At 43.8% G+C, this 21,863-nt stretch overlaps 1 protein-coding gene across 2 annotated transcripts in view; it reads left to right on the top strand.

The window, feature by feature from the left end:
* Positions 1 to 21,863, top strand: part of LOC138679529 (amyloid-beta A4 precursor protein-binding family A member 3-like) — a 52,687-nt gene that overhangs the window by 8,034 nt on the left and 22,790 nt on the right. For both annotated transcript variants that reach the window (XM_069767809.1, XM_069767810.1), the window contains exons 3-4: positions 5,547 to 5,692; positions 5,810 to 5,896. In XM_069767809.1, the coding sequence (XP_069623910.1) occupies positions 5,547 to 5,692; positions 5,810 to 5,896 (233 nt within the window). The remainder of the gene's footprint in view (positions 1 to 5,546; positions 5,693 to 5,809; positions 5,897 to 21,863) is intronic.

Here is a 21,863-nt window from a genome sequence, read left to right as displayed (position 1 = left end):
TATGAATGATATCCCATCTCCTTAGATAGGTGACCAACATCACCACAAGCTTGGTGAACACATTGGGTGCTGAGGATAGGCCGAAAGGAAGGCAACGGAACTGGTAGTGACTGACTCTCTCCGGACCCTCAGAGCGAACCTTGGGTATCTCTGAAATGAAGCATGGACGAGAACGTGATCGTATGCGTTCTTTAAGTCTAGGGTGCACAACACCACATTCCTGTCTATAAGGGGAATTGTAGATCTGATGGACTCCATCTTGAAATTTTTATTTTTTTAATCCAGAGGTTCAGGGGCTTTAAATTTATAATTGTCCTGCTCTCTCCTGAGGGTTTTTTTTTTTTACTGAGAAGAGACCGGAGTATGGGCCCTTGCACTTTTCTTGCTCGGGCGTCAGGACTACTGCTTCAATCTTTAGGAGATTCTGGACATACAGTGGGGCAAAAAAGTATTTAGTCAGTCAGCAATAGTGCAAGTTCCACCACTTAAAAAGATGAGAGGCGTCTGTAATTTACATCATAGGTAGACCTCAACTATGGGAGACAAACTGAGAAAAAAAAATCCAGAAAATCACATTGTCTGTTTTTTTAACATTTTATTTGCATATTATGGTGGAAAATAAGTATTTGGTCAGAAACAAACAATCAAGATTTCTGGCTCTCACAGACCTGTAACTTCTTCTTTAAGAGTCTCCTCTTTCCTCCACTCATTACCTGTAGTAATGGCACCTGTTTAAACTTGTTATCAGTATAAAAAGACACCTGTGCACACCCTCAAACAGTCTGACTCCAAACTCCACTACGGTGAAGACCAAAGAGCTGTCAAAGGACACCAGAAACAAAATTGTAGCCCTGCACCAGGCTGGGAAGACTGAATCTGCAATAGCCAACCAGCTTGGAGTGAAGAAATCAACAGTGGGAGCAATAATTAGAAAATGGAAGACATACAAGACCACTGATAATCTCCCTTGATCTGGGGCTCCACGCAAAATCCCACCCCGTGGGGTCAGAATGATCACAAGAACAGTGAGCAAAAATCCCAGAACCACGCGGGGGGACCTAGTGAATGAACTGCAGAGAGCTGGGACCAATGTAACAAGGCCTACCATAAGTAACACACTACGCCACCATGGACTCAGATCCTGCAGTGCCAGACGTGTCCCACTGCTTAAGCCAGTACATGTCCGGGCCCGTCTGAAGTTTGCTAGAGAGCATTTGGATGATCCAGAGGAGTTTTGGGAGAATGTCCTATGGTCTGATAAAACCAAACTGGAACTGTTTGGTAGAAACACAACTTGTCGTGTTTGGGGGAAAAAGAATACTGAGTTGCATCCATCAAACACCATACCTACTGTAAAGCATGGTGGTGGAAACATCATGCTTTGGGGCTGTTTCTCTGCAAAGGGGCCAGGACGACTGATCCGGGTACATGAAAGAATGAATGGGGCCATGTATCGTGAGATTTTGAGTGCAAACCTCCTTCCATCAGCAAGGGCATTGAAGATGAAACGTGGCTGGGTCTTTCAACATGACAATGATCCAAAGCACACCGCCAGGGCAACGAAGGAGTGGCTTCGTAAGAAGCATTTCAAGGTCCTGGAGTGGCCTAGCCAGTCTCCAGATCTCAACCCTATAGAAAACCTTTGGAGGGAGTTGAAAGTCCATGTTGCCAAGCGAAAAGCCAAAAACATCACTGCTCTAGAGGAGATCTGCATGGAGGAATGGGCCAACATACCAACAACAGTGTGTGGCAACCTTGTGAAGACTTACAGAAAACGTTTGACCTCTGTCATTGCCAACAAAGGATATATTGCAAAGTATTGAGATGAAATTTAGTTTCTGACCAAATACTTATTTTCCACCATAATATGCAAATAAAATGTTAAAAAAACAGACAATGTGATTTTCTGGATTTTTTTTCTCAGTTTGTCTACCATAGTTGAGGTCTACCTATGATGTAAATTACAGACGCCTCTCATCTTTTTAAGTGGTGGAACTTGCACTATTGCTGACTGACTAAATACTTTTTTACCCCACTGTATGTACACATTGGTGAAACGGCTGACTAAATGCGGCAGTTTTATTATGAACCTCGCTGGGGGGTTATGTAAACGCTAATGCTCATTGGGCATCGGCGTCATGTGACCCAACACTGCAAGAGATCCTCAGAGAGAGCGAGTTCCGACACCGCTGGAATGGCTCAAGCATGGCAGATGAGTATAGGCTTTATTATGTTATCGGGGCCACAACCGGTTCCTCCACTTGTGTCCTGATCTGCTGGGAATTGCTTTCCTGGCTGGCTTAACCCCTGGTATAACACTGTAAGTTTCCCTTATATATCCTGGGCCATTTTGCTGGTGACTTTAGGATCTTGACGGAAAATGTTGCCACCAATTGTCTCATTATGATTTATCTCTCTTCCGTCCCAGTTTATGGGATCGTTCACCATTACTGTTTGCTGGCTCTCTCATGGCAATTTTGCCTATAGGGGTTCTTTTTTCTTCTTTTTTCAGCAGCCTACTGCTGCAGAGCTGCAGATGCCTGCGACCCCTTATTGGTTGATGGGGGTTGTATAAGGGAGTTAGTCCATTTTTTTTCATTCATATCTTATAGCCTTTCTTACCCCAGATTATATTGGGTACCAATAATTATTACGATTCATACAGCTTAGAAATATTGCTTAAAATATGGGGTTTACACATTGCAGTGTGCAGTGTTTTGATATTTAACACTTGCAGGCGATCTAGTGGTTGTACTTAAATGTGATTTTATTTATTTTTATGTCAAAAATTGTGTGCCAATAATTACAATTGCAATTGTGTGCCAACCTCCCTTGATTACGTTAGTTACACTTGTGGCCAAAAGTATTGACACCCCTGCAGTTCTGTCAGATAATACTCAGTTTCTTCCTTGAAAATGATTTCAATCACAAATTCTTTGGTATTATCTTCATTTAATTTGTCTTAAATGAAAAAACACAAAAGAGAATAAAGCAAAACATTGATCATTTCACAAAACTCCAAAAATGGGCTAGACCAAAGTATTGACACCCTCAGCCTAATACTTGGTTGCACAACCTTTAGCCAAAATAACTGCAACCAACCGCTTCCGGTAACCATCAATGAGTTTCTTACAATGCTCTGTTGGAATTTTAGACCATTCTTCTTTGGCAAACTGCTCCTGGTCTCTGATATTTGAAGGGTGCCTTCTCCAAACTGCCATTTTGAGATCTCTCCACATGTGTTCTATGGGATTCAGGTTTGGACTCATTGCTGGCCACCTTAGAAGTCTCCAGTGCTTTCTCTCAAACCATTTTCTAGTGCTTTTTGACGTGTGTTTTGGGTCATTGTGCTGCTGGAAGACTCATGACCTCTGAGGGAGACCCAGCTTTCTCACACTGGGCCCTACATTATGCTGCAAAATTTGTTTGTAGTCTTCAGACTTCATAATGCCATGCACACGGTCAAGCAGTCCAGTGCCAGAGGCAGCATAGCAACCCCAAAACATCAGGGAACCTCCGCCATGTTTGACTGTAGGGACCGTGTTCTTTTCTTTGAATGCCTTTTTTTTTTTTCTCCTGTAAACTCTATGTTGATGCCTTTGCCCAAAAAGCTCTACTTTTGTATCATCTGACCAGAGAACATTTTTACAAAACGTTTTAGGCTTTTTCAGGTAAGTTTTGGCAAACTCCAGCCTGGCTTTTTTATGTCTCGGGGTAAGAAGTGGGGTCTTCCTGGGTCTCCTACCATACAGTCCCTTTTCATTCAGATGCCGATGGATAGTACGGGTTGACACTGTTGTACCCTCGGACTGCAGGGCAGCTTGAACTTGTTTGGATGTTAGTCGAGGTTCTTTATCCAACATCCGCACAATCTTGCGTTGAAATCTCTTGTCAATTTTTCTTTTCCGTCCACATCTAGGGAGGTTAGCCACAGTGCCATGGGCTTTAAACTTCTTGATGACACTGCGCACGGTAGACACAGGAACATTCAGGTCTTTGGAGATGGACTTGTAGCCTTGAGATTGCTCATGCTTCCTCACAATTTGGTTTCTCAAGTCCTCAGACAGTTCTTTGGTCTTTCTTTTCTCCATGCTCAATGTGGTACACACAAGGACACAGGACAGAGGTTGAGTCAACTTTAAGCCATGTCAACTGGCTGCAAGTGTGATTTAGTTATTGCCAACACCTGTTAGGTGCCACAGGTAAGTTACAGGTGCTGTTAATTACACAAATTAGAGAAGCATCACATGATTTTTCGAACAGTGCCAATACTTTTGTCCACCCCCTTTTTATGTTTGGTGTGGAATTATATCCAATTTGGCTTTAGGACAATTCTTTTTGTGTTTTTTTTCATTTAAGACAAAGTAAATAAAGATAATAATAACAAAGAATTTGTGTTTGCAATCATTTTCAGGAAGAAACTGAGTATTATCTGACAGAATTGCAGGGGTGTCAATACTTTTGGCCACAACTGTATAGTAGTGCGCCTGGGCTATTCAATCTACAAATGTGGTGAAAGATTCTCTTTAGACTCTTCACCGCATGGTCCAAATTTTATTAGGTGATTTCCATATGCCACAGATTAAACAGAGGTCTTCCAGTTCAACCTGTTTGTTTCCATAATATGGTGTAATTGTCCCATAGAAGCATTGGTTTTAGAAGAAATGATGTACAGAGCTGCAGCTGTACAGCCTCTTTCCACAGCTTGACCTTGTGGATGGGACAATGATGCCTTGTGATGGCTAATGAGGGACCCTTCTGCTACACTGTACTTGATGGAGCCCAGTTCATCAGCATCCTCTGTGCAAATGCTGCACACAGAAAAGCTGTTTATTGGATGAGGCCGATGGATAGGGCTAGTCATTCTGTGCCACCAGCAGCCATTGTATGGACTGAAGAGCTGAGTAAGGGTACTTTCACACTAGCGTTTTTTTAAATCCGTCACAATGCGTCGTTTTGCAGAAAAAAACGCATCCTGCAAAAGTGCTTGCAGGATGCGTTTTTTCCCCATAGACTTCTATTGACGACGCATTTGCGACGGATTGGCACACTTCGCATCCGTCTTTTGACGGATGCGTCGTGCTTTGGCGGACCGTCGGGAGAAAAAAACCCTACATGTAACGTTTTTTTCTCCCGACGGACCGCCCCCACCTCCCCGCACCTTACAATGGGGCAGCGGATGCGCCGGAAAAATGCATCCGCTGCCTCCATTGTGCAATGCAGCAAACGCTAGCGTCGGAATCTCTCCCCGACGCATTGCGACGGGGAGATTCCGACGCTAGTGTGAAAGAAGCCTAAGGCAGCATTAGTAAGTGCAGGAGGAGAACATGTAATACTTGATATAATTGCTACAGAATTATTTCCCTAGCACATTTGGTAAAATTAAGGAAAATTGTCCAAGCCCTCTAAATTTGCAGAGCCTCTGTTCTTTTACAAGACAAGGTGCTTACTGTGTTATATATGGCTTGGTTTGTCCAGGGTTTTGTAACGTTGCATTTTGTTTCTTTAGGGGTAAATATTAAAATGGTAGTCTTTCTTTCAATCAGTGCCTGGTCCTTGTGATCCAGAAGATTTACTTGATGGAGTCGTCTTTGGTGCAAAGTATTTGGGATCTACACAGCTACAGTGTGAGAGACATCAGATGGCCAGCACACGTATGCGGCAGGCACAAGAGGCAGTGAACAGGGTGAAAGTAAGAGTATGGGCAGACTAATGCAGGCACAGAATAGAGAAAAAAAGTAAGAAATGCACATTGCCTTCCATTTTCTTATGTTTGTGTATTTTTTATTTTTTTTGTTTTACTCTTTAGGCACCAGATGGAGAATCTCAGCCTATGACAGAAGTGGACGTTATGGTGTCAACACAGCGTGTCAAAGTCCTGACCGCGGACACTCAGGTGAGAACTTATGTAACATAAAGGGACGTCGTCACCAGGATTTCCCTGTATTAATTAAAATTCATCACCTTTTGAGTCCTCTTGAACGCCACTTCAGAAACCTGTTTATAAAACACCGGCTAACCTGCATATCTAAGAAAATGCCTTTTATAATCCTCTTGCGCTGTATGCTACTTGTCAGGTTTGATAAATGTTATTTGCACCTCTTCTATCCCAGCAATCACTGGCTTTCCTGCTTTGATTATCATGGCTGATATCTTTTATATCATGCACACAGTCTGATACACCTGTGCAGGTACTGTTCTTTACTGTGCATGTGCAATAGTTAAAAAGAATAGGTAAAGTAGGTGACTTCAGTCTAGTCAGGAGAGCTAGCAATTACTAGAACAGGGGAGGCGCTGAGCACAGTCCTACGTCACGGGAGGAATATAATAGACATTTCCAGGATGTACCTTAGACATTTTCAGGGTGTACCTCCTGACCTCATGATCAGGAGGTTGTCCTTCATATCCTTGAGAGGGACAGCAACACCAAAGAGGTTAAAATGATCCTCCCTCCGCCACCCACCAGTGGGATAAGGGTTTTGTTAGGGTTGGAGTTAGAATTAGTTTTCTGTTATGTTTTTTTTCAAAAGCTTAAACAACAAAATGATATGACGGCTAGTGTTGAGCGCAAGTGCTCGCTACTTGAGTTTGCATCGGGTACTCAGAAGTGCATGGAGTATCGCAGATCCCTGCATGTTTGTTTTGTTTTTTTTCTTGGTGTCTTAACATCCGCGAAAAGTGCTGAGCAGGGACTCGAGCATGTCACTCAAGCACCCGCTAGATTTGATGTAAACTGGAGTAGCAAGCACTTGCGCTAACCACTAATGACAACATATACAATATGATGACCTAATGTTATCAAATTCTGTGTTGTATCTGTGGGTTCAAAACGCTCAGCATAACTCAGGATAAAATCCTTGAGGGGTGTGGTTTCCAAAATGGAGTCACTTGTTGGGGGTTTCCACTGTTTAGGCACATCAGGGGCTCCCCAAACGCGACATGGCGTCTGCTCTCAATTGCAGGCAATTTTGCTTTCAAAAAGTCAAACGGTTCTCCTTCCCTGTCGAGCCCTGCCATGTGCCCAAACAGTAGATTCCCCCACATATGGGGTGTCTGCATGCTCAGGTGAAATTGCAAAAACAAAAATAAAAATGTTGTGGACCATTTTCACTTGCTACCCTTGTGAAAATAAAAATATTGGGGTCTAAAGTAAATTTTTCGTGTGAAAAAAGTTAAATGTTAATTTTTTCCTTCCACAGTGCTTCAGTTCTCATGAAGCAACTGAAGGGTTAATAAACGTCTAGAATGTGGCTTTGAGCACCTTGAGGGGTGCAGTTTTTAGAATGGCGTCACGTTTGGGTATTTTCTGTCATATAGAGCCCTCTAAGGCCTCTTTCACACATCCGTTTTTTAGAATCCGTCAAAGTGTTGAAAAGACGGATACTGTGCAGATTGTAAAAAACTGATCCACTGAATCTGTTTTACTCTGTCGCCTCATTGGGGGACACAGGACCATGGGTGTTATGCTGCTGTCCACTCGGAGGCGACACTATGCATAATCTGAAAAAGATTAACCATGGCTCCTCCTCTGCAGTATACACCTCTGGACGGCGTTGGCCTTCTCGAGTTTTTGCTCAGTGTCGCATAGGAGGCACACCTAAAATTTCGTACTACGTTTTTTTCCACGACGAGATTACAGATGAGGAAAAGTGGGTCTCTGCAAGACTCCCGGCATGGCTCCTTCCTCGGCCCCTCGGGTGCTGGTTCGAAGTCGAGACCCCCCCTCCTTCCCCAATTCCTTTTGGTTTCTGGGTTGAGGTTGAGGCGAGGATGAAGCCCCCTGAAGGTGACAGCAGCACCCTCCCTAATCCCCCTCTGGGGGCATTAGGTTGAGACGCCTCAGGTAGGGCCTGTACAGGCAGCACTCTGCAGCTCCCAGCAGCATGGGCCAGCACACTACGCCTGCATCCAGGGACCCCAGCCCAGCTGCGGGCTCCTGTCGGGGCCCGGGGGAGTGCAGGCAGGCATGGCACATCTGAGACACAGGGCTCCCTGCGCCCTGTCTCTGTGGCAGCAGCAGGGGGGGGGGCCCTTCAGCCCCCACCACTTATAGCCCCACCGCTATCCTGCTTTTCAAATAAAGGAGGGTCCGGTTCAGATCCGATCCCCTCCCGGACTTCCGCGCCGGCCTGGAGCCCTCTTGGGCATCAGGCATCTACTTTAGACCGCGGCTTCGGCCGCCTTGTTTCTGCCCCCTGGCCCGCCCCCCGGATGACAAATATGACTCTGCAGTGTCAGAGGGGGCGGATCGAGACTGAAAGGGCATGTTTTTGCACAGCCCTGACGCCTTTTTCTCCGCTCTCCGCCCCCTTTCTCCTTCCTCTTCTCCTCGGTGGCCATTTCTGCTGCAGGACAAGATTAACCCTGCAACTCCTGGCGTCCAGGCCAGCCAGTCTCCGGGGGGCACAGCACTGTGGATCTTCTGCGCTGAACCTAGGGGCAAACTGGTGGGGTAAGATCACAGCTGGGGTTCTTACTCGGCTGTGATTCCATATTCCTATAAGACCCCCTATAGGTTCCTCTGCATAGCCACCCCTGTAGGGCCCTCTGCATAGCCACCCATCTCGTGCGCTATGCTGGGCTCAAGGTCCAAGAAAACCAGGCAGGACAGCTTTTATGAATTCTGCACAGCCTGTAGGACCACTCTTCCCAGTGGCAGCATGTACCAACACTGCCAGGACTGTATCCAGACTACCGTGTCAGAGCCCCAAGAAGCCCCTACCAATGCTTCGGTGTCTGATGCGACGCTGGAATGGGCTACTCAGATGTCGCAATCTATGATGCAGTCTATAGATAACCTAACCTCCACATTGCTTCAGGCTCTGCAGGTCATGCCTTGGCTATGAGCATTACCCAGCAAAGGGAGAGCTCACCTCAGGGACATGACGTCCCGGGCACATCCATGTCTAGGTCAGGACGTAAGCGGACCCACAGGTCACGTTCATCTGCGTCATCCCATAGCACACGGTCATCCCCCTCTAGGGAGAGACATCGTAGTTCCAGGTCACCTAGACCGTCCCCTACCAGGGACAGACAATGCAGACCTCTGCCCCAGTTCACCCACGAGGGGCCCCTCAGCGATACACAGGATTCGGAAGGCATCTGTGACTCCGACTCAGCCAAGGAAACGGAGGGGTCCCTGATCCCAATTCACCCTAGCAAAACAGCGCTAGTTGAGGACGTAATTTCGTCCATCCATCAGGTGCTGGACTTTTCTGATCCGTCCCCGGAGGCCCCAGAACACAAGATTTTCTTTGAAGGAGTTCTGAAACCGCCTAAGGTCTTCTCTAACCACCCAGAGTTTAAGGCGATCCTTTAAAAGTAGCTCACAGCCTGAGAAGAGGTTTGCTAATCGCAAATATTTGGAGGCGAGGTACCCCTTTCCGCAGGACACCAAAAAATGGACAGATTCCGCCTCCCCCCCCGAAGTGGACCCCCCCAGTCTCTAGACTAGCAGCACAGACCCTCCTTTCACTGCCAGATAGCTCAACCCTCAGGGTCACAGCAGACCGGCAGGTAGAACGCATGGCCTGTTCAGTTTTCGAGGATGCAGGGGCCTCCCTGGCTCCCATGTTCGCTTCAGTTTGGGCTGCCAAGGCCATCATGGCTTGGGCCAAAAATTTACAAGCTGGCCTCCAAGCATCCGCTCCTGAGCTGTCGGACCAAGCGGTCCAAATAGCAGTTGTAGCAGATTACATGCTTCATGCAGCTCTGGATTCAGCAAGGGGTGTAGCGGGGATAGCATCAAACACCATCACGATTCGGCGTATCCTCTGGCTGCGGGAATGGAAAGCCCCTCACGCTCTTCCCGTATCTCAGTGGGCGACTTTTCGGTGAAAAGTTGGACACCATGATATCCAACGCCACCGGGGGTAAGAGTACCTCTCTCCCTCAACTGAAACCTAAACGCACTTACAATAAGCGTAACCAAACCCAATTCCGATCCTTTCAGAATTCTTTGGGCTGGTCCGTATCACGTCCAGCACAAAATTGTAACCGTTCCCCACGCAGGGTCAACTCACGGTCGACGCAAAGGTCAGACAAGACCTGGCAGTCCATAGCAGGCCAGTCGAAGCCCAAAGGAGGAAAACCTCAGACTTTCTCCCTATCATGACTCACGGACTCCGGAAGACATCCCACCCGTAGGCGGCCGACTTTCGCTCTTTCAGCAAGCCTGGCTGCCTATTACAGAAGACAGGTGGGTCAGGGAACTAGTGTCTTCTGGATACAAGATAGAGTTCACTTCTAACCCACCAAACCGATTCTTCCTCTCTGTTCCCCCAAAACCGCCAGCCAAGGCTCGTGCCTTCCACCAAGCGGTTTCCTCGCTCCTTCAAGCAGGAGTCATAGTACCGGTTCCCGCGGCCGAGCGCTTCCGAGGGTTCTACTCCAAGAAAGGAGTAGTCCCCAAGAAAGGAGGCAGCATATGGCCCATACTGGACTTAAAACTCAACAAATATGTACGCGTTTATCACTTCTGCATGGAGTCCCTTCGGTCCATCATTGCGTCCAAGGAGAAGGGAGAATATCTCGCCTCCATAGACATACAAGACGCATACCTGCATAGACCGATTGCACCGGCCATTCGGAGATTTCTCAGGTTTGCAATCGACCAGGACCACTACCAGTTCATGGCTCTCCCGTTCGGACTCGCCTCTGCTCCCAGAGTGTTTACCAAGGTCATGGCAGCCACCATGGACGTCCTGCACTCCAGAGGCATAGTAGCCGTTCCATACCTGGACGGTCTCCTCATCAAAGCGTCCACCTTCAAGGACTGAGAGCTCAGTGTCTCAATCACAATCGACACTGAGTTGCCTGGGCTGGTTAGTCAACCTACAAAAGTCATCGCCAACCCCGAGTCAGTCTCTGACCTTACTGGGAATGCTATTCAACACCTCCAGGGGACTGATGCTCCTTCCCAAGGACATGGCACTGGCTCTCCACCTAAGAGTTCGCACTCTCCTCCGCAACCAAAACAACCCCCCCATCCCAATCCGGTTTGCCATGAGCGTACTGAGCAGGATGACGGCAGCAATAGAAGCGGTCCCATTTGCCCAGTTTCACCTCAGGCCTCTCTAACTAGCCATACTCAAGTCCTGGGACAAGAATCCTTTTTCTCTCGACAGGGAGATCCAGCTAACGTCATCAACCAGGAGGTCCCTGCACTGGTGGCTCCAGCCAACCTCGCTAGCAACGGGGAAATCTTTTCTCACAGGTCAATGGAAGGTCCTGACCACCAACGCGAGCCTGCAGAGGAGAAGCCATGGTTAATCTTTTTCAGATTATGCATAGTGTCGCCTCCTACTGGACAGCAGCATAACACCCATGGTCCTGTGTCCCCCAATTAGAGGCTAAGAGAAAGAGCGTTAAAGAAACAGAATTCCGGATGGAGGGGGGGGGAGAGAGAGGGAGATGGATGGGTTCCGGGCATGCTTGGTTGCAAAAAACGGAATCAGTCACTGGAATCCGTCTTCTGACAGACAGCGACCATAGGCTTTCATTATAGCCAGCGATGGACGCCTTACACAAAAAATGTTAGATTAGTCATACCACGGATGAAACGGAAGGCCATCCGTCGCGAATACAAGTCTATGGGGAAAAAAACGGATCCAGCAGCAACATTTGCTGGATCCGTTTTTTTTTTTTCAAAAAATGACGGATTGTGACTGATTCTAAAAAACGGATGTGTGAAAGAGGCCTAAGTTACTTCAAATGTGAGGTGGTCCCTTTAAAAAAAAAAAAAGGTTTTGTAAATTTTGTTGGAAAAATGAAAAATCGCTGGTCCACGTTTAACCTCTTCTAATTTCCTAACAACAACAAAAAATTTCCAAAATTGTGCTGAGTAAAGTAGGCATGTAGGAAATGTTATTTATTATCTATTTTGTGTGACCTATCTGATTTAAGGGCACAAAAATTGTTTGGCCAAAAAAAAAAAATTTTTGCAATTTTCAAATTACCGTATTTTCCGGCGTATGACGACTTTTTAACCCCTAAAAATTGTCCCAAAAGTCGGGGTCGTCTTATACGCAGAGTACGGCGTGTGCATGGATTGATCCTGGATGTTCCCAGGGTCTGGAGAAGAGGAGACTCTCCTTCAGGCCCTGGGATCCATATTCATGTAAAAAATAAAGAATAAAGATATTTTTTATTTTTATTCTTTATTTTTTACATGAATATGGATCCCAGGGCCTGAAGGAGAGTCTCCTCTTCTCCAGACCCTGGGAACCACACGCCGTATAAGATGACTGGGCGTATAAGATGACCCCCGTCTTATACGGCGGGTATATCCCAAATTCCATATTTTATATGGAAAAGTTGGGGGTCATCTTATATGCCCAGTCGTCTTATACACCAGAAAATACGATAGTGCTTTTTTCATAAATTAACGCAAGTCATATTAATGAAATGTTACTACAGTTATGCAGTACAACATGGCACGAAAAAGCAGTCTCAAAATCACTGGGATCTAGTGAAGCGTTCTAGAGTTATTACCACTTAAAGTGACACTGGTTATAAAATTTGACTTGGTCATTGAGGTCAAAATTGGTTCGGTCATTAAGGAGTTAAGCAAGTTGAAGATGAAATGATCTCTAAAAGACCTAAAATTAGAGATGACACATTGCATTTGTTCTTTAGATAACAATATTTTTTTTCCTCATCTTTTACATTTTAAAAATTACAAACAGGAAAATGCTAAAGTTTGGGCATGCTGCATGTGCCTAATAGCATCCATTTTTTAAATATCCCAATTTGTAAACACTTTTTTTAGCCAGCCAAGAGTCTTTCGATTATCATTTGAGGGATTTTCATCCATTCTTCCAGTTCTGTGAGATTAGTTCATGCCGAGATTTCTAAAACAAAGTTGAATGCCACTCCAATTTAGCCTAAAGTAGCAGAAGCATTCGATAATTTATAATGCAACAAGTTCTGCAGATAAAAGCATCAGTCATACCAAAAACTTAGGAAATGGCACAAATATATTAAATTTTTACTCATTTAACCCCTTAAGCCCCGAGGGTGGTTTGCACGTTAATGACCGGGCCAATTTTTACAATTCTGACCACTGTCCCTTTATGAGGTTATAACTCTGGAAAGCTTCAACGGATCCCGGTGATTCTGACAATGTTTTCTCGTGACATATTGTACTTCATGACAGTGGTAACATTTCTTTGATATTACCTGCATTTATTTGTGAAAAAAAAGGAAATTTGGCGAAAATCTTGAAAATTTCACAATTTTCCAACTTTGAATTTTCATGCAATTAAATCACAGAGATATGTCACAAAAAATACTTAATAAATAACATTTCCCACATGTCTACTTTAAATCAGCACAATTTTGGAACCAATTTTTTTTGTTAGGGAGTTATAAGGGTTAAAAGTTGACCAGCAATTTCTAATTTTTACAACACGATTTTTTTTTAGGGACCACATCTCATTTGATGTCATTTTGAGGGGTCTATATGATAGAAAATACCCAAGTGTGACACCATTCTAAAAACTGCACCCCTCAAGGTGCTCAAAACCACATTCAAGAAGTTTATTAACCCTTCAGGGGTTTCACAGGAATTTTTGGAATGTTTAAATAAAAATGAATATTTAACTTTTTTTCACACAAAATTTATTTCAGCTCCAATTTGTTTTATTTTACCAAGGGTAACAGGATAAAATGGATGCCAAACATTGTTGTACAATCTGTACTGAGTACGCTGATACCCCATATGTGGGGGTAAACCACTGTTTGGGCGCATGGCAGAGCTCGGAAGGGAAGGAGCGCCATTTGACTTTTAAATGCAAAATTGACAGGAATTGAGATGGGACACCATGTTGCGTTTGGAGAGCCACTGATGTGCCTAAACATTGAAACCCCCCACAAGTGACACCATTTTGGAAAGTAGACACCCTAAGGAACTTATCTAGATGTGTGGTGACCACTTTGACCCACCAATTGCTTCACAGAAGTTTATAATGCAGAGCCGTAAAAATAAAAAATCATATTTTTTCACAAAAATGATCTTTTCGCCCCCAATTTTTTATTTTCCCAAGAGTAAGAGAAGAAATTGAACCTCAAAAATTGTTGGCCAATTTGTCCTGAGTACGCTGATACCCCGTATATGGGTGTAAACCATTGTTTGGGCGTATGGCAGAGCTCGGAAGGGAAGGAGCGCCATTTTACTTTTCAATGCAAAATTGACTGGAATTGAGATGGGATGCCATGTTGCGTTTGGAGAGCCCCTGATGTGCCTAAACATTGAAATCCCCACAAGTGACACCATTTTGGAAAGTAGACCCCTTAAGGAACTTATCTAGAGGTGTGGTGAGCACTTTGACCCAACAAGTGCTTCACAGAAGTTTATAATGCAGAGCCGTAAAAATAAAAAATCATATTTTTTCACAAAAATAATCTTTTCGCCACCAATTTTTTATTTTCCCAAGGGTAAGAGAAGAAATTAGACCACAAAAGTTGTTGTGCAATTTGTCCTGAGTGCGACGATACCCCATATGTGGGGGTAAACCACTGTTTGGGCGCATGGCAGAGCTCGGAAGGAAAGGAGCGCCATTTGACTTTTCAATGCAAAATTGACTGGAATTGAGATGGGACGCCATGTTGCGTTTGGAGAGCCCCTGATGTGCCTAAACATTGGAACCCCTCACAAGTGACACCATTTTGAAAAGTAGACCCCTTAAGGAACTTATCTAGATGTGTGGTGAGCACTTTGACCCAACAAGTGCTTCACAGAAGTTTATAATGCAGAGCCGTAAAAATAAAAAATCTTATTTTTTCACAAAAATGATCTTTTCGCCCCCAATTTTTTATTTTCCCAAGGGTAAGAGAAGAAATTAGACCACAAAAGTTGTTGTGCAATTTGTCCTGAGTGCGACGATACCCCATATGTGGGGGTAAACCACTTTTTGGGTGCATAGCAGAGCTCGGAAGGGAAGGAGCGCCATTTGACTTTTCAATGCAAAATTGACTGGAATTAAGATGGGACGCCATGTTGGTTTGGAGAGCCCCTGATGTGCCTAAACATTAAAAACCCCCACAAGTGACACCATTTTGGAAACTAGACCCTCTAAGGAACTTATCTAGATGTGTTTTGAGAGCTTTGAACCCCCAAGTGTTTCACTACAGTTTATAACGCAGAGCCGTTAAAATAAATTTATTTTTTTTTCGCAAAAATTTTTTAGCCCCCAGTTTTGTATTTTCACAAGGGTAACATAATAAATTGGACCCCAAAAGTTGTTGTCCAATTTGTCCTGAGTACGCTGATACCCCATATGTGGGGGGGAACCACTGTTTGGGCGCATGGCAGAGCTCGGAAGGGAAGGAGCGCCATTTGGAATGCAGACTTAGATGGATTGGTCTGCAGGAGTCACGTTGCATTTGCAGAGCCCCTGATGTACCCAAACAGTACAAACCCCCCACAAGTGACCCCATATTAGAAACTAGACCTCCCATGGAACTTATCTAGATGTGTTGTGAGAACTTTGAACCCCTAAGTGTTTCACTACAGTTTACAACGCAGAGCCGTGAAAATAAAAATCCTTTTTTTTCCCACAAAAATGATTTTTAGCCCCCCAAATTTTTATTTTCCCAAGGATAACAAGAGAACTTGGACCCAAAAAGTTGTTGTCCAATTTGTCTAGAGTACGCTGATACCCCATATGTTGGGGTAAACCCCTGTTTGGGCGCACGGGAGAGCTCGGAAGTGAAGGAGCACTGTTTTACTTTTTCAATGCAGAATTGGCTGGAATTGAGATCGGACGCCATGTCGCGTTTGGAGAGCCCCTGATGTGTCTAAACAGTGGAAACCCCCCAATTATAAATGAAACCCTAATCCAAACGCACCACTAACCCTAATCCCAACTGTAACCCTAACCACACACCTAACCCAGACACACCCCTAATTCTAATCCCAACCCTAATCCCAACCGTAAATGTAATCCAAACCCTAACCCTAGCCCCAACCCTAGCCCTAACCCTAACCCTAACCGGAAAATGGAAATAAATACATTTTTTTTAATTTTATTATTTTTCCCTAAGGCTAGGTTCACATTGCGTTAGGGAAATCCGTTTAGCACTAGCGGATTGCGCTAACACAATGTCTTTTTAGGTGTCGTGTTTAGTGGTCGCGTTAACGTCCCCGCTCTGGAAGATCGGGGATCGGACCTCGGGCGCGCCGCGGACGCTGCAAGCAGCGTCTGAGGCGCGCCACAAAAGAATGGCACCTTGCTAGCGCGAGCCGAAAATGGCACGCTCTAGCGATGCGCTACACCTGAAAATCACATTGCTGTCAATGGTTGTGCTAACGGACCCGTTGCACGGCGTTAATTGTGACATTTTCGCCGTGCAACGCTGTCCGTTAGCGTTAACCCATTAACGCAATGTGAACCTAGCCTAACTAAGGGGGTGATGAAGGGGGGTTTGATTTACTTTTATAGCGAGTTTTTTAGCGGATTTTTATGATTGGCAGCCGTCACACACTAAAAGACGCTTTTTATAGCAAAAAAGTTTTTGCGTCTCCACATTTTGAGACCTATAATTTTTCCATATTTTGGTCCACAGAGTCATGTGAGGTCTTGTTTTTTGCGGGACGAGTTGACGTTTTTATCGGTTACATTTTCGGACACGTGACAGTTTTTGATCGCTTTTTATTCCGATTTTTTTGTGAGGCAGAATGACCAAAAACCAGCTATTCATGAATTTCTTTTGGGGGAGGCGTTTATACCGTTCCGCGTTTGGTAAAATTGATGAAGCAGTTTTATTCTTCGGGTCAGTACGATTACAGCGACACCTCATTTATATCATTTTTTTTATGTTTTGGCGCTTTTATACGATAAAAGCTATTTTATAGAAAAAATAATTATTTTGGCATCGCTTTATTCAGAGGACTATAACTTTTTTATTTTTTTGGTTATGATGCTATATGGCGGCTCGTTTTTTGCGGGACAAGATGACGTTTTCAGAGGTAACATGGTTATTTATATCCGTCTTTTTGATCGCGTGTTATTCCACTCTTTGTTCAGCGTTATGATAATAAAGCGTTGTTTTTTGGCTCGTTTTTTTTTTTTTTTCTTACGGTGTTCACTGAAGGGGTTAACTAGTGGGCCAGTTTTATAGGTCGGGTCGTTACGGACGCGGCGATACTAAATATGTGTACTTTTATTGTTTTTTTGTTTTTTTTTTATGTAAAGAAATGTATTTATGGGAATAATATTTTTTTTTTTCTGCTTTATTTAGGAATTTTTTTTTTTATTTTTTTTTTTACAAGTGTGGAAATTTTTTTTTTTACTTTTTCACTTTGTCCCAGGGGGGGACATCACAGATCACCGATCTGACAGTGTGCACAGCACTCTATCAGATCGGTGATCTGACATACAGCCGGGCAGGATTAGAGCTGCAGCTGCAGCCTGATCCTGACCCGGAAGTGCTCCCTGCAGGACCCGGATGCAGCCCGGCGGCCATTTTGGATCCGGGGACTGCAGGGAGAAGACGCTCGGTACACGGTGAGCACATCACCGTGTACCGATCGTCTCAGGGAAGCCCGCAGGGAGCCCCCTCCCTGCGCGATGCTTCCCTGCACCGCCGGCACACCGCGATCATCTTTGATCGCGGTGTGCCGGGGGTTAATGTGCCGGGAGCGGTCCGTGACCGCTCCTGGCACATAGTGCCGGATGTCAGCTGCGATAGGCAGCTGACACCCGGCCGCGATCGGCCGCGCTCCCCCCGTGAGCGCGGCCGATCGCATATGACGTACTATCCCGTCCATGGGAATTAAGTCCCAGGTCACCTGGACGGGATAGTACGTCATATGGGATTAAGGGGTTAATTGCGATTGTGTAACTGATTTTTTTTTTTTTTTGTACTGGCAAATATTGTTACGTTTTTCAATTATACAATTCTTTTGTTCTGTGTAAAACAAGGTTTACTTAAAGGGGTTGTCTACTACTAGGACAACACCTTCTTGAACAAAATGTAAACAGTAAAACAATGTACCACAACTCAAGAATCTGCTAAATCTTTGTGAAGGTCTTTTGCAGTCAAACAGGGGCTCTGATTTTACCTCTCTAGCAATCCTATGACATATTTTTTGGGGGTCTTCCGGAACTTATCTTGACCTCCACTGTTCCTGTTAACTGACATTTTTTTAATTACATTTAGAACTGAGGAAAGAGCAAATCTTTTTCAAGTTGCCATTTTCTTATAGCCTTCTCCTACTTTGTGGGCATCCACCATTTTCATTTTACCATTTTATTTTCTGAGTGCTAGGCAGTTGCTTAGAAGAACCCATGGTTCCTGTTTTTGGCAGAAGGTTGGAGGAGCCAGGGTTTTTATAAAGCTGGAAAATTTGCATCACCTGGCCTTTCCGAATGATGATCGTGAACAAGCCATAACCCTACCAGGCTAATTAAGGTCTGAAACCTTGGTCAACGTGATCTGAGCACACAAACCTCCAATAATACCCTATCTTTTCCATCAGCCATTTTCCTTTTTGTAATTTAAAAAAAACAAACACTTTTTTGTGTGCCTAAAATACAAAGGAAATGTGTCATCTTTAACTTTAGGCCCTTTTTTAGAGATCAATTAATCTTGAACTTGCTTAACTGTTTTCAGTAACAGTAAATTTGACCAGGGGTGCCTAAACATTTACATGCCACTATATATGAGCTTTATCCCTTTTAGGATAAAGATTTTCCCAAAAGATCTATGGCCCCTTCTGTTTCTAAAAAGAAAGGGAAAAAATGTGCCACATGCATGAAACTTCCTGAAATATAGGGAAAACGGGTATGTCTAGAATGCATTGCTAAGGTGGTAATGGAAGAACACTCCTCCTTCATGGCCAATAGGAGGGCTGTGGAAACACTGGCAGGGATGGACCCAGATCGAATGGACTCCCTTTAATGTGGGAATAATGCTACTCTGACAACATAGGGTGAGGGTAAAACAATGTTTCAATACTTCATTGAACCACAAAACAGGCAGCTAACACATAGAACACTCCCAGCAAAATACCCCAAGATGGTGCACATTAGAGTCTCACCCTTCTGCTCAGTTGCCCGGATAATGGCAGCTGTTACTTCAGAGCTCCCAGGGTTGACTACCTCACCTGTGGCATGCACACAGAGAGGAGGTAATGACAAGCGTAGGAAGATGACCATCCATTCAGGTACAAGGCCAGTTGACTCGAGGGTCACAACCTGGCTTCTCCAAACATCTCCATGGAATTAGGCGACCGGCGGGTCCCAATACTGGCTTTCTCCAAACGTATCGATGGTTCAGCGATGGTTTAATGGAGCAGATGTGTATTCTTCCAACTGGGGCCGAGGTTCCCTAAGTTGGCATTCTGTAGAATAATCTGTGTCCCTCGTCATGGAGCCATGATGTATTGGCTGATGTCTTGTCTCTGTTACTTTGGATGTATGGATGTCTTGACAGAATCTCTGGCTGTCTTTCTGTGTCTCTACACAGAGGCATGTAATCTATTTTTATACTTGGCAAATGTCCTTAATTCAGTATTTACATGAAGGGTAAGAATGGAGATGAGATGAAGTAGCGTAACTTGATTATTTAATCTATTTGCATAGTTTTTCCTCCTCTGTTTTCGAAGTCAACAAACTATCTGACCTACACAATGTATAATTAGCATATCAGTAAACATCACTAGTATCAAGGATAAGAGCACACTGTCATATATCGCCCAGTGGTCAGCACTCATAGCAAGTGAGCAATTCGCTACATACAGGCGATCTGATTGCCATTATGTAGCAGAGCCGATCGGATTATAGCAGCTTCTATTGAAGCATGCCAAAATAAAAAAATAAAGTTTTAAATAAAAAAAAAAAAAAAAAACACAAAGTTTAACTTGCTCCCCCTATTGCCCCATTCAAAATAAAATAAAAAGAATCAAACGTGCATATATTTGGTGTCTCCGCGTTCAGAATTCCTCGATCTATCAATATAAAAAAAAAAATTAACCCGAACGCTAACGAGAAAAAAAGCCAAAACACCAGAATTACGTTTTTTGGTCGTCACAACATTGCATTAAAATGCAATAACGAGATCTCGTTTGCACCAAAATGGTATTTCAAAACGTCAGCTTGGCGCACAAAAAATCAGAAAAAATGGAGACACTATGGGTATCGGAAAATGGCGACGTTTTATTTTTTTAATATTTTTTTTACATACTTTGGATTTTTTTCACCACTTAGATAAAAAAAAGAACTTGGACATATTTGGTGTCTATGAACTCGTATTGACCTGGAGAATCATAATGGCAGGTCAGTTATTGCATTTAGTGGAAAAAAAAAAGCTGGGATTGCACACTTTTTGCAGTTTCACCGTAATTGAAATGTTTTTTTTCCGGTTTTCCAGTACACAATATCTTAAAACCAATGGTGTCGTTTAACAGTACAACTCATCATGCAAAATTCAAGCCCTAACATGGCCATATTGACCAAAAACTAAAAAAAGTTATGGCTCTAGGAAGAAGGGGAGCAAAAAAACGAAAACGCAAAAATGAAAATACCTCCGGGGGTTAATTAAGATACAATGCTGTGTCTTCACAAGGGCCATAAGACAAGAAGCTTAGAATTCTGCAACAGAGCTAGTTTCCCTTTAGTCCTACCAGTCTGCACCTCAGCAGAAAAGAGCAAGATGAGATATGTGGTCAAGTTCAGAGGACTACAAATTATCTTATTACACTGACCCAGAACAGGAAGAAGGTGAAAGTTTAACCCCATCTTTACCAGATTAGAAATATCTATTCTCATAGGAGGATACTGATGCACTCCCTTTAGACAGTGAGGAATACAATGAAAATTGAGGCGACCCATCAATCGCCTTCAACACCGGATGAGATTTTTTGGGGTTTAATGTCCTGAATGAATAGACTATTCACTGTTAATAAACAGACAAACTACGATCCTTGAGGAATTGGAAGACATAATGAAAAGGTGCATTATACAAAGAAGTTCCATTCCATTTTCTGGATTCCAGGACTTTATTCGTCCTTGTACTAGACAACATAATGGAAAAGGCTTCAGACAATAAAGGATTTCCAGAATAGAAATCGAAAAGTGACTTCCTTTCTGAGAACCTGATCCCATCAGGATTATAGGGGTAAAGGGAAGACTGGCAGATGGAGCTACCGCAAATGAGGTATAGAAAGGAATTCCTTTCTCAATCCAACTACTAACTATCATTGCAGGAAGACAATGATGCCAAGAAGGTGGGTAGAAGACTCTTTTTACCTCTGGGAAGATTCAAACTCACAACCTCCAGGTCCTCGTGAATCTATAAAGGACTAAGAGACGTACAAAAATTTTCTTTATTTGGGAGTGGTAATGCCAGTACCAAAAGCAGAATGGTTCCTTGGGTATTACTCAAATCTATTCTCAATAATAAAACTCAAGGGTAACTTCTGCACAATCATAAATCTGAAATCCCTAAACAAGTGCATTTTATAAAAAAAAAATTCAAATGAAATTGAATTCCTCTGATCAGGAAGGATATGGTAATGAGTGAGCAAGATCCAAAGAAGCCTATTATCATGTGCCAATTCACCCTTGTGGTCAAAAATATCAGAGATTTGCAGTAATAGAAGGGGAGCTGATTCAGCATGATCACTTCCGTTGTCTTCCTTTTGACCTTTTCTCCTCCCAATGCATTTTCACCAAACTAGTGTCAGAGATTATGGCCTTTTTAAGGAAAAACAAGAATAGTCCTTGTTAAATACCTGGACTATTTTCTCCTAGTAGCAGAATCACCCCAACCGCTGAGAAGCAATCTAGTCTCAACCTTTTTGGTTAAGAAGAACGTAGGATGGTTTGTAAACTTGGAAAAGTTGGACCTCATTCCAGGGA

This window comes from Ranitomeya imitator, chromosome 1 (genome assembly GCF_032444005.1).
Source record: "Ranitomeya imitator isolate aRanImi1 chromosome 1, aRanImi1.pri, whole genome shotgun sequence".
Classification (NCBI taxonomy): domain Eukaryota; kingdom Metazoa; phylum Chordata; class Amphibia; order Anura; family Dendrobatidae; genus Ranitomeya; species Ranitomeya imitator.
Note: the sequence above shows the minus strand (reverse complement) of the source record. Positions and strands in the feature narration are given on the sequence as shown.